We start from the raw sequence: 13120 nt of genomic DNA on the forward strand, positions 1-13120 counted from the left end.
CCAACATGTGTTATCTTGCAGCCATTTTTAAAAAGATTTTATTTACTTGGCAAAGAGAGAGACACAGCAATGGAGAACACAAGCAGGGGAAGTGGGAGAGGGAGGAGCAGACTTCCCACTAAGCAGGGAGCCTGATGCGGGGCTTGATCCCAGGACGCTGGGATCATGACCCTAGCTGAAGGCAGATGCTTAACTGACTGAGCCACCCAGGCACCTCTCTTGTAGCCATTTTAACAAGATATCTCATTGTAGATTTGGTTTTCATTTCCCTGATGATCAGTTATGTTGAACACCTTTCCATATAATGGTTGGTCACTTGTACTTTTTTTTTTTTTTTGAGAAATTTCTATTCAAGTCCTTTGTCCATTTATTTTTTATTTTTTTTAAAGATTTTATTTATTTGACAGAGAGAGAGATCACAAGCAGAGAGAGAGAGAGAGAGAGAGAGGAGGAAGCAGGCTCCCTGCCTAGCAGAGAGCCTGATGTGGGACTCGATCCCAGAATCCTGAGATCAGGACCTGAGCTGAAGGCAGAGGCTTAACCCACTGAGCCACCCAGGCAGCCCCCCTTTGTCCATTTATTAATCAGGTTATTTCTTTCTTTTTGTTTTGTTTTTAAATTTTTTTAAAATTTAATTTCATTTTTTCAGTGTTCCAAGATTCATTGTTTATGCCCCACACCCAGTGCTCCATGCAATACATGCCCTCCTTAATTCCCACCACCAGGCTCACCTAACCTCCATCCCCCCTCCACTTCAAAACCCTCAGTTTGTTTCTCACAGTCCACAGTCTCTCATGGTTTGTCAACCCCTCTGATTTCCTCAAATTCACTTTTTCTTTCCTTCTCTAATATCCCAAAGATACAGATATGGTGAAAAGAAGGGCCATATGTACCTCAATGTTCATAGCAGCAATGGCCACAATTGCCAAACTGTGGAAAGAGCCAAGATGACCTTCAAGAAATGAATGGATAAAGAAGATATGGTCCATATACACAATGGAATATTATTCCTCCATTAGAAAAGATGAATACCCAACTTTTGTATCAACATGGATGGGACTGGAGGAGATTATACTGAGTGAAATAAGTCAAGCAGAAAGAATCAATTATATGGTTTCACTTACTTATGGAGCATAAGGAATAACATGGAGGTTATCTGTTTTCTTGATATTGAGTTGCTTGATAAAAAAAAATAAATTTGCAAATAGGGAATCTGCAAATAATAAGGATCGATTACAGAAAACTCAAAATAAGATTGTAGAAATGAACCCAAATAGGTCATTAAAGCCTATAAATGTCAATTAATTGGTAAAGATTACTAGGTTGGATTTTTTTTTAATGTAGATTGACACTGTTTGAAAAATAAAACAAAAATGCATGGAAAGGTTGATAGCAAAATGGGGGGGGGAAGTCGAGGTTAATGCAAACTAAAAAGAAATGGTATAGTTAGATTAATATCAGGCAATACAGAGTTAGAAGATGAGTTTATTTTGGGGATAGAAAAGGGGACACCATATAATGATAAAAGATCTGATTCACCAGAAACTCTATTTATCTAAATCAATACAATTTAGATATATTAAACAAACATTGATGGAATTACAGACATAAATTGAGAAGTCCTTGTACTGAGAGCCCTTGACATACTTTCCTGAATTACTGATAGGTCAAAGACAGAAACAGTTAGAAAGATTTAAGATATTTAAAGAATACACAGTAGAGAGATGCCGAGCTTGGCATGCCACACTTAGAGAGTTTCAGATTCAGAATGTTGATCACTGGATAGGAGTTATGTAGAAGACATCTATTTACTCTGCCTAAATTTAGGGCAAGGTGTATGAAAGAGACCCATGGAGCTAATTGTTCTCCTCAAGGTCTGCTCAGTGACTGAGGCTAAAGGCACATTCTTGGTTGAGTAGCCAAGCAGAAGACCTGCCATGCCATTGGGAGGAGGAAAATGTGAGGGAGGAGCTCTCAGCCATGGAAACAGGACCTGAGGCATGGGGTGGGAGTGGAAGGAGCAGCAGGGGTCATGGGATGTAGTAGAATCATAGTGGGGCCTTACCTGTAGTTTCCCCAAATTGTAATCTGGAAATTCACACTGTTCCCCCAGCTCCTGACCATCTGTAGACCTTTTGATTGCAAAATGCTCCTCTGTTTACTGCAAAGAGCAATCTTTGCCACGTGGAGAAGCTGGGCAAAGAGGTAGGTTCTATGATGGAGTTCTGGGGAAACTTCTGACCAACCAGGCTCAGGAACTGAGGAACCCATTGGGTTTGAAACATTGTCAAATGAACAGTTGGGATATAAGAAAAAATCCCCACCATCATTTTAAGTGACTTAACTTCTTAGGATCCCAGAAATTTAAGCAAGTTACTTTAATCTCTTAAAATTTCTTGCGACTGTACCACTATGTATGCATTAGAATGACTAATATAGCACATCTACAATCCTAAATGCTAGCAATGAGGCAAGTGGAACTCTCATATATTACTAATAGAAATGCAAAATGGTACAGCCATTTTGGAAAACATTTTGGTGGTTTCTTATAAACATATACTTATCCCAAACCAGCAATCCTACTCCTTGGTATTTACCCAAGAGAGATGACAATTTATATTCATATGAAAATGTTTGTAGGGGGTTTATTCAGAATCCCCCAAAATTGGAAACAACCCAAGAGTCCATAACTAGTGAATGGATAAACAACCTGTGGTAATTCATAAGATGAACCCTAAATCAGCAATAAAAAGGTCCAGGCAACACACAACAGCTATCATTAATCTGCTGATGGCTTCACTAGAGGAAAAATTTCAAACCATTTTGGTGTACATTCATATTAAGATTGTTTGTAGTGTGTTCTAAATATATATATTCTTACCTATAAATTAGATATATGTACCACTATACTAAAATATTATGTATTATAAAAGAGAAATTTAAAAAGAATTAGACAAAAGAAATGGTATTTAAAAATTTTAATTTATATATTAATAATATTAAATTTATATATTAATAAACTTGTATATTAAAAATATTAAAACACTATTATTAAATAAATAATAATAAATAAATAATAATCCTTTACAGAAAAAAATATGAAGGGATCTCAAACGCATTATGCAAGTATGTTATAAATATTAATATTGTTAAAACTGCTACATAACTTTTTAAAGTAAATCCATTGGTGTCAAAATACCATCCTAACTTGATATCCACAATCATACCTTCAGAAAAAAAATACATGGAAAGCAATTCTTTAAAAGTGGGACATTTTAAAGCAATTCTCATTCTCCTTGAATTCATATTTCCATTCCTACTGACCCACAAACTCTTAATCTAGTGCAATATAATCTTATGCTCAAGAGTCTTTCATTTTTTAAAATTTCTTTCCTTCATATTTGAGAGTATTTTAATCACAACTTTTCATACTTCTATGCAATAAAAACATGTGTAGATTGAAATTTTAATTTCTCATTTACTAGGACCATAAGACTCTAGGAATAAAAGGTTTTCTTATGGATTGATTCTTCATTCCATTTTTTATTTAAATAACATAATAATAATGGATATGTGAGTAGATACATTGAAATTATTGATTAATGAAATTTTATTGATAAACAAAATTCTATAAGCAATATGTCTCTTAGTGATGAGTAAGTACTGGGTTCCAAAAGGAGTTTGGGGGTTTTTTTGTTTGTTATTTGTTTTTGTTTTTGTTTTCTGTTTTTTTTTAAATAATTTTTTTATTTTTTAATAAACATATAATGTATTAGTAGCCCCAGGGGTTCAGGTCTGTGAATCTCCAGGTTTACACACTTCACAGCACTCACCATAGCACATACCCTCCCCAATGTCCATAACCCCACCACCCTCTCCCTACCCCCCTCCCCCCAGCAACCCTCAGTTTGTTTTGTGAGATTAAGAGTCTCTTATGGTTTGTCTCCCTCCTGATCCCATCTTGTTTCATTTATTCTTTTCCTACCCCCTAAATGCCCCGCATTGCATCTCCACTTCCTCATATCAGGGAGATCATATGATAGTTGTTTTTTTCTGATTGACTTATTTCACTAAGCATAATACCCTCTAGTTCCATCCGCATCATCACAAATGGCAAGATTTCATTTCATTTCTTTTGATGGCTGCATAGTATTCCATTGTATATATTACCACATTTTCTTTGCAAAACGAGTTTTGTTATTGGTATGTCATTTGGTTCCTTGAACTTGTAGTATGGTGCCCCAAATCACATAATACTCTATAATAAAAAAAATTTTAATGATCTAAGTTAAATATTAATAAACTGATTGATTAGCCCCCTTTCAATTTTTAAGAATTAAGAATTGGAAACCTTATACTTTAAAAGAATTTGTTTCCTACTAATTAGGATACTAATCAAAAATCAGAAGTGGTTGGGGCGCCTGGGTGGCTCAGTGGGTTAAGCCTCTGCTCAGGTCACAATCCCGGGGTCCTGGGATCAAGCCTCACATTGGGCTCTCTGCTCAGTGAGGAGCCTGTTCCCCCCAACCCCGCCTGCCTTGCTGCCTCCTTGTGATCTTTGCCTGTCAAATAAGCAAATAAAATCTTTTAAAAAAAATCAGAAGTGGTTTTCTTAATTTCTGGAAAGTTTTCCAAAAAGTCTTTACCAGTATTTACCAAATGATCAATAATAGTCTTAGTTATACCCAGTATTCTTTTATTTAGACAACTTATTTGATCTGATACACTTTATAAATATTGGAAAGTTTGACTACTATTAACTTTGATAAACCTGTGATATTATATATTTTATAAAGTGCTTTATATATTTTATAAAGTATCTTATTGTATGCTTTAAATACATTCACTTTTTTTGATGCCACAGATTATCTCACTATATTTATGAAAAATGTTAAATGAATCAACTAATTGACAAAGTCAATCCTCAGCTAGCCAAATCATACCATTTTCTCCCACAAAAAGACTGACTTCATTTTTCAATTGAAATGAATATTTTCATACACATCATGTGGATATGTACCATCGCTCTTGGAATTTCTAACTCTAGGAGAGGGGCTAAAGGCATAATAATGTACTGTGATTTTGTTACCTGAATAAAACAAGGTACTGACCCCTAAGTGTTTCCTACCCACCTATTTTTTGCTTTGTTCTTGGGGAAGCATCCCCAGGAAAATGCATTTTCAAATTGTTCCTTTGCTTGGAACTCAGTTTTTATACTTTGGACACATGTAAGAGAAAGGTAAGGAATATGCTTCCATCTCTACCTTTTTTGGAAGCAGCTCAGGACTTTCTAAAAGATAAGTAGAAAGATAAATAGAAAGGGAGAAAGGCAGACTGCAGGCTCTTTTTCAGGCAGACCAACTTCAGGAAAAAGTAAATGTGGAATTTAAGAACCAGGACATCATGACCTCAACTCTGTCTGTGCCTGTGTACCCTCTAGGAGATCTTCCTGCGCCCTCTGGGGTATGGATATGCCAGCATGCAGTACAGACAGGACTGATTGAGTTGATCTTCTCATTTTTCAAATGGCCAAGCTGAGAAAGGAGTAGCCCAAAGTGACATGGTGAATTACTGGTGGAACTTGGGCTTCAGACAGTCTCTTCTTTCCTGGCTCATTGTTGTTCCTATAAGACCCTTGCCTCTGCCTTCCAAGTCTGTCTCAGTCCACAGAGCCACTGAACCAGTCCCCCTCACCCATTTGCCTGTTTCCGACAGGACCCATGTTTTGTAGTCACTTGCCCAAACAAATCCCCCTCCAGAATGAATTCACTCTGTTTTAATGTTGCTGGGTTTAGGAAATAAAAATATAAGATGACCAACTAAATTTGAATGTGTGATAAACACTGAAGCATTTTTAGTGTGCCTATGGTCTTTATATTTCATGGGATATACTCCTACTAAAAATACTAACTGAGGACTCTGAGAAACAATCTGAGGGTTTTAGAGGATAGGGGGTGGGGGGATGGGTGAGCATGGTGGTGGGTATTAAGGAGGGCACGTATTACATGGAGCACTGGGTGTTGTACGTAAACAATGAATCTTAGAATACTGCATCAAAAACTAATGATGTATTTTATGGTGACTAACAACACAACAAAAAATAAAAATTAAAAAAAAATAATGTATCAGTGTTAGTTCATCAGTTGTAACTGATGTACCATATTAATGCAAGATGTTAGTAATAGGGAAACTGGATGGCAAGGGGCATATGAAAACTCTCTGTACTTTCTGCTCAAATTTTCTGTATACTTAAAACTTCTCTAGATCAAAGTCTATTTATTTTTAAAAAATACTAATTGAATATCCAGTATTATATTTGGCAATCCAATTGGTCTTCATCTTTCTTTGTACCTGCACCACTGGAACTCTGCTTCCTACTAATTGACTACCAGCTAATATGATCAATGAGTACTCAAGACTGGGTTAATGGGTGTAAAACTTCAAACCAAAACAGAGATCTGATATAAAAATGTAAGACACCATAAGGCCTTGGCTAATCTTTTGGGGGAACAGAATAATGAAACACACAGTTTTTGTTTTTGTTTCTTACAGGAAATTCAGGAACTAAAAAGATAATAGATACCTTTTTTTGGTATTCAGTAAATCACTTGTCTATTGACTAAAATATATTAAGCACTAATTAGGTAGTCACTGTGCTTTCCACAATAGTTCTATTAATTCCCATGTCTATGAAGTAGGTGTGTTACTATTTCCTTAAGGAAAACTGAGGTGTGGGACGCCTGGCTGGCTCAGTTGGAAGAGTATGGCTCTCTTGATTTTGTGCTTGTGAGTTCAAGCTCCACATTGAGTTTAAAGACTAGTTAAAACTAAAATATTGAAAGAAAGAAGAAGGTAGGTAGGTAGGAAGGAAGGAAGGAAGAAAGGAAGGGAAGAAGGAAGGAAGGAAAGAAGAAAAGAAGGAAGGAAGACTTTGGCTCAGTGAGGTTCAGTGGCAGAGCCGAGACCACTAGCTGGTAAGTGGGGGATCCACGATGTGAACTCAGGTCCAATTCCAAGCACTGTTTTTGACCATTCCATGCCACTTCATGAATAATCTTCCCCTGATCTCATCTAATCCTCACAGTGACAGCAAAGCTGCCCAGTACATTGTAGGGTTTCCATTTTCCAGATGAGGAAACTGAGGCTCCAGGTTATAGCTACATTGATAAGTTGCCAAGCCAGTACCACAAATCAGTGTCACTCACTGGGTTTGGAGCCATAATTGTCATTACTGAACAGTCAGGCACTGTTGTAAAATTCGGGGAGGGTACAGGATTAGAATTCTGGAGACAAAAATGAATAAATTTTCACAAGTCTTTACTCTTAGGCAGCCATATATACATGGTTTCAGGAGATCTGGAAAAGACTCTACCCCTTTCCCAGTGTCTGAAGTTCCACCAATAACAGGTGCATTCCTGGGCATAATGATGTTTTCTGTCTCCCTTCCTTTCTGCCTCCATCCCTCTCTTGTTGTTTTCAAAATGCATTTAGTCTGAGAGAGGTAACACGGCAAGGCATTGTCAGTTCTTCACATAACAAAATTAAAAAGTACATAAGGACCAGGAAGAGACATGTGTAAATGGGGGTGGAATGAGTAGGGGAGGGTCATTCATTTATGGGGGGCTCTGGGAGTATCAGAAGCTAAGCTTGAATAACACCAGAAGGAATATGAGGAATCCTTTTGTTAACCCGAGGTCATCCAGGATTTTTTTGCTCCTGGTGCTCTAAGACCCTGTGGGACATGCCCAGGCCCTCCTAAAAATCTCATACCATCAGTTTCTTGTCATCAGTGGAGCAAGAAAAAGGTGTGCACTCATGTCTGGGGTTGCCTTGGTAATGACAGTGGGCAAACCAGCCCTGCAACTATTCCAGACAAATCCCTGTGATCATCCATATGTGACCTCTCATGTAGGAGCAAGATGGGGCAAATATCCTGCTGGGACACTGTGGAGTACTGTAGCAGAGTGTGGAGCCACTGGAAGGGGCCTGAGAGTCCTACCCTACTCGCCACGTGACCTCAGACAAACCCCTTACGCACTGTGCATCTCAGTTTCCTCATCTGTGAACTGAGAGAAGTGGTGGGCCATTGTCACAGTTCTCAGCACCTGGTCTGTGTCTCTGTCTCGCTTGTGCCTAATCCCCATGCCTCTTCTCATCCCACACAAACACCTTCCCCTCCACAGTTCTACCTTCTCCTGGAGGAATGTAGCACTCCTGCTTCTCTCTCTGTCTTCGGAGGAGACCACTTCATCACTAATCAAGAAAGTCAAAGGTGAGTTCAGAGAAGCTGCAGCCACCCCTCCTTAGGAGGCCGTCCTAGGACTGAGGGTCAGAAAGGAGACAAAGACTTGTGTTGTATGAGGTCACTTCCTCTGTGGCTTTAGAGAACTAGCCCAACTCACTCACCCTGGAAACTTCAAATTCTTCCTCACTGTTCATTCCAAATTATTTCCCTAGCTTTACCTGATATGTGTATTTTCCAAGTTTAATTTTTTAAAGGTGAGTCATCACTAGGCAGGAGCCCAAGGGCAGAAGTCAGTGAGGAAGTGGTTGCACAAGTGAAGGAGAGAGGTGGGATGATGTCAGGAGCTGACCTGGAAATGGTGGCAAAGAGGGAAAGCCATAGGGCTTGGAGAGAAATGAGGAGGTAGAACTGACTCAAGTACATGACTGACTGGATGCTAGGGTGAAAGAGAGGGAGGAGTGAATCTCAGGGTTCTCATGAGAACCTGGGGGTCTGTTGATGCCAAATATGAAGATGGGAGCAGAGAGAGGGAGGCACTGCTAAAGCATAGGAGATTGTAAGTCTGATTTATACATGTGGGCATAGAGGTCTCTTGAGATTCCCAGATATATGTTCCCACATGGTTGGATATGTGCCTTCAGCTTGGAAGTGAGAAAAGTTCTGGAGGGAGGCATGGTAATCACAGTTAGCTTGGTGGGAATGGATGCAGGACGTGTGTGTCAGGTAATGACAAGAGAGCTGAGATACGAACTTTGGGGAACATCCCCAGTAGCTGTAGAGGAATGCCCAAGGTATGTGCATTCAGGGAGGAAACCATGGAGACAAGGTTAGTAGTTGAGGAGGGCTGACTGGGAGAGAGGAGGATTCTAAATGACAGCTGAAGCTGACAGTGGGCAAGGAGTACAATGGCTAAACCAAAAAATGGTTTACATGCCTCAGAAGCCGAAGGGAGGACTGACTAGAGTCTACACTAGTGAGGGGACATTTGTCTTTATAATCCCAAGATTTCTATGCCTTTTTACCTCTTTGGAAGTGTCCCTATTTGATTTGCTTTACTCTCTCTGTGCCCAAACCTAAAACAGTAATTTCTAAGCGGCCTACATCATGGTGCCCGACTGCCTGCTTTTGTGTCACTGGAGGCACTTTATTTTTCCTTTTACGACTTTTAAAAAAATTTTTATTTTTTTAAAATTTGTTTTCAGTGTTCCAGAATTCATTGTTTATGCACCACACCCAGTGCTCCATGCAATACGTGCCCTCCATAATACCCATCACCAGGCTCACCCAACCTCCCACCCCCCAGCCCCTCCAAAACTCTCAGATCATTTTTCAGAGTCCACAGTCTCTCATGGTTCATCTCCCCCTCCAATTTTCCCCAACTCCCTTCTCCTCTCCATCTCCCCATGTCCCACTGGAGGCAGTTTTAAGTGATGTATGATACACTGGTGAATTGAATTTAAATTTTAAAGAGAGAAAAAAAATTAAGTCCCTAGGCTTCACTTTCTAGAGATTCTGTTTCAGGCCATGGTCTGTAGTTTCTAAAAGATGCACAGGTGTTTTCAATGTACACTCAAAATTAGGAACCATAACTCTTCTTAGCCTTAGACATCTTTGGAGAGTGTATGAAGCATGGTATGAAGAATAAGAAATAAAGCTGGAAAGTACAAAAAGTCTCAATGGCCACTGTTCAGGGCTTCTGGAATGAGTTATGGATTAGAGTTCCTAGACTCACTCCTCATTCACTGTATTTTTCCCATCTGACTTCATTTTTTTAAAACCTGGAAATTAGGAGAGTGATACTGATGATCAATATGGTGTTTCCAATTCTGAACTCCTATAATTCCAAGACTCAGTAGTCTCCAAAAGGATCATGCTTCTCTGGTCAGAAGTCTGGTGTGGTCTCGAAGGATTTTCTGCTCAGGTTCTCAGCAGGCAGCATCCAGGTTTGCAACGAAAAGTGCAGTTCGCATCTGGGACTCAGGATTCTCATTGACACTCACTGGCTCTGGCAGAATCATTTCCTTGCACTTGTACCACTGAGGTTGCTTCCAGAGGTCACCTTCAGTCCAGGATACTAAGTTCCCTCTGTCCTCAAAGCTCCTAATAACATGTTGGGTTCCTCTCACATGTGGAATTTATCTTACCTCTTCTCTATTAGTCAGGGGGGAAACTCTTCTTTTTAACGTTTCAACAACTTAGATGTGGCTAAGTCAGATAATTTTTATATTTTGAGGTCAATTAACTTGGGACTCTAATTCCATCTATGAAATCCCTCATAGCCCACCTAAATTCAAGTGTGATTCATAACCAGAGGACAGACAACTTGGGGATGCAACTTTAGAATTCTACTTCCCACAAGCTCAGAAATTAGTAAGCTGTGTCAAGCCCTAAAAAGGGGGAAGAAAACCCATATCTGTCAAGCTCTTCCCATGTGCCAGGCACTGTGGTGAATGCATTGTAAGCATCATCCCCCTTAATTCTTAGAAGCAGGTTGTAAGGTAGAGATTATAATTCTCATTTTATAGATGGGAAATGTTGGACTCAGGAGGAAAACATTTTTTCCCCCAAGATTACTTACCTAGTCATGTTGGAGTCAGGCTCCAAACCAGGTGTGATACACTGCTCCTCCCATTGCCCATTTCTGTTCCCTTTAAGGGTAACTGAGAAGGTATATAGTGGAACTCAGGTTGGTCTTTTTTTTTTTTAAGATTTTATTTATTTATTTGACAGAGATCACAAGTAGGCAGAGAGGCAGGCAGAGAGAGTGGAGGAAGCAGTCTCCCTGCTGAGCAGAGAGCCTGATGTGGGGCTCCATCCCAAGACCCTGGGATCACGACCCAAGCTGAAGGCAGAGACTTTAACCCACTGAGCCACCCAGGCGCCCCCAGGTTGGTCTTGATTTCACAAGGAGTCAGGGACCCAAGTCAGGAGTCAGGACTCCTATACTCCTATTTCCATGGTATTTCTACCCCTCCTTACTCATTAATTTCCCCTATGAACTAAGACTCTGGAGGCAGAGGAATTGGGCATTAACATATTAAGTTTGAAGAGGAGAAAGAAGCTCCTGGACTTAAGGAAAGGCTCTTGGTTCCTAGCTAGTTCCCTGCCATGAAATCTGAGATGATTCCCCTTCAGTTGACCTGGGCACAGATTCCTGATTCAGATCAATCGAAATGAACTATGAGTGGTGGGAGGAAGACCCAGCTCCTAAATTTAAGCAGAGGTACTGAGGGTGGAAGGTAGAAGAGATGGCTGATCGAATGTCACTATTCACCTTTGCCATGGGAGGAGAACTGAAACTCTCAAAGGATGTGAATTTGAATTTGGATGTTGCTTTCTTGTAGAGAAAGCAGGAGTGTGCCCCCGAGAAAGGGTCATCTGTGAGATTCAAGTTCCAGACTTCTGCACAACTGATTGGGATTGCCTAAAACAAATGAAGTGTTGTTCATTTGCCTGTGGGAAAAAGTGCATGGATCCATTCCAAGGTAATAGCCCCCAGGCTGAGGGCACAGGTATCTTTTGAGTTGTCTTACTTCCTGCTCCATCCAGAGCTGGTCAAATGATTCCCTTGGATGGTAGGACAAGAAGTCAGGGTTCATGCTTTTCTTGTTCTTGAATCAGATTCCCACCCCTCAAGTACAAACAATGAGTCCAGGCATGAGGGATGTCAACTGGAAAATACTGATGACAGTCTTCTTTGATCCAACATTCAAACACTCACACACAACTAATACTTGTTGCATGCTCACTAAGTGTCAAGAGACTATTGTTGGCACATGGTAAATATAAACCTCAGTCAGCTTGGATGCTGGGCTTGGTTTCAGACTCTTTGGCTTTCAAAGAGGTTTTCTGGTGTCTCAAAGTAAAGAGTATCTCATAATAGGAAATTCTGATATATATATAAATGAATGGGTCAGACCACAATAATGCCTTAGGCACTTTGGATACAGTCACTGAACAAATCTTGTCCTCCCAAAGCTCAGGGCCTTAGAGAACAAAGATCAGTTCCATATTTGTAGGAGAGCTAGGCTAGAGCTTTTATTTACAGTGGCTCTCTCTATGACTTGTATGGTCCTACTAAGAACTGCGTAAAAGCTGAGAGCCTAACCCCTTCTCTTTTTTCCTACCCTTTATGTTCTTCCCTCTCTGCATCCCACCTTCAGAACCCTGCATGCTACCCCCAGAAGAAGGAGGGTGTGACGTTAGTATCTTTCGCTGGTATTTTGACTTTAAACTTCAGTCCTGTGAACCGTTTATCTATGGAGGCTGCTTCGGGAATGCCAACAACTTCCTCAGCATCACAACCTGCAAAATGGCTTGCTCACCACCTGGTAAGATTTATATCCCTGGCAATCCGAGGGATTAGTATATGCTCAGGCTTTGAGGTTAAACTGCCTTGGTTCAAGTCTACTCTGTCATTCCCTGAGTGGGTGGTCTTGGGTCAGTTCCTTGTTTCCCTGAGCTTCAGTATTCTTGTCTATAAAAGGGGGATAATAATAGTATTTACCTAATAGAGTTGTTGTGTCAGAAAAATGACATAGTGCACTTATCTATTGAGTAGTACCTGAGGCCTCACCCAAGAATGAAGCATAAACAGGTCAGGTCTGGAATCACATGAAGTCAGAGTAGAGCACAGAGTAACTGAAGAATAGGATGAAGTAAAGGTGAGGGCTGTGGATTAATTCCTACTATAGTGACAAGCACCAATAATATTGGGAGATAGTATCTTACAAAGGTAGGTGCCAGATAATCCAGATAAAAATCCTCCTTTTCCCATTTATTGCAATTTTCTTCACCTCTCTGAGTTTCAGTTCCCTCCTCTGTAACACTGAAATAACAGCAAAACATCTTTGAGTTTTTGGTGGATTATGTGTG

At 40.0% G+C, this 13120-nt stretch overlaps 1 protein-coding gene across 1 annotated transcript; it reads left to right on the top strand.

Moving 5' to 3' along the window:
* Window positions 1-2146: 2146 nt before the first annotated feature.
* LOC111141528 (WAP four-disulfide core domain 8) lies at window positions 2147-12611 on the top strand. The gene is made up of 4 exons (XM_022494139.1): window positions 2147-2205; window positions 8166-8272; window positions 11590-11730; window positions 12409-12611. The coding sequence occupies exons 1-4, from the start codon at window positions 2147-2149 to the stop codon at window positions 12609-12611; spliced, it is 510 nt and encodes a 169-aa protein (XP_022349847.1).
* Window positions 12612-13120: the final 509 nt, after the last annotated feature.

This window comes from Enhydra lutris, unplaced genomic scaffold, assembly GCF_002288905.1.
Source record: "Enhydra lutris kenyoni isolate GAN:26980312 unplaced genomic scaffold, ASM228890v2 scaffoldscaffold6, whole genome shotgun sequence".
In the NCBI taxonomy this organism is placed as follows: Eukaryota; Metazoa; Chordata; class Mammalia; order Carnivora; family Mustelidae; genus Enhydra; species Enhydra lutris.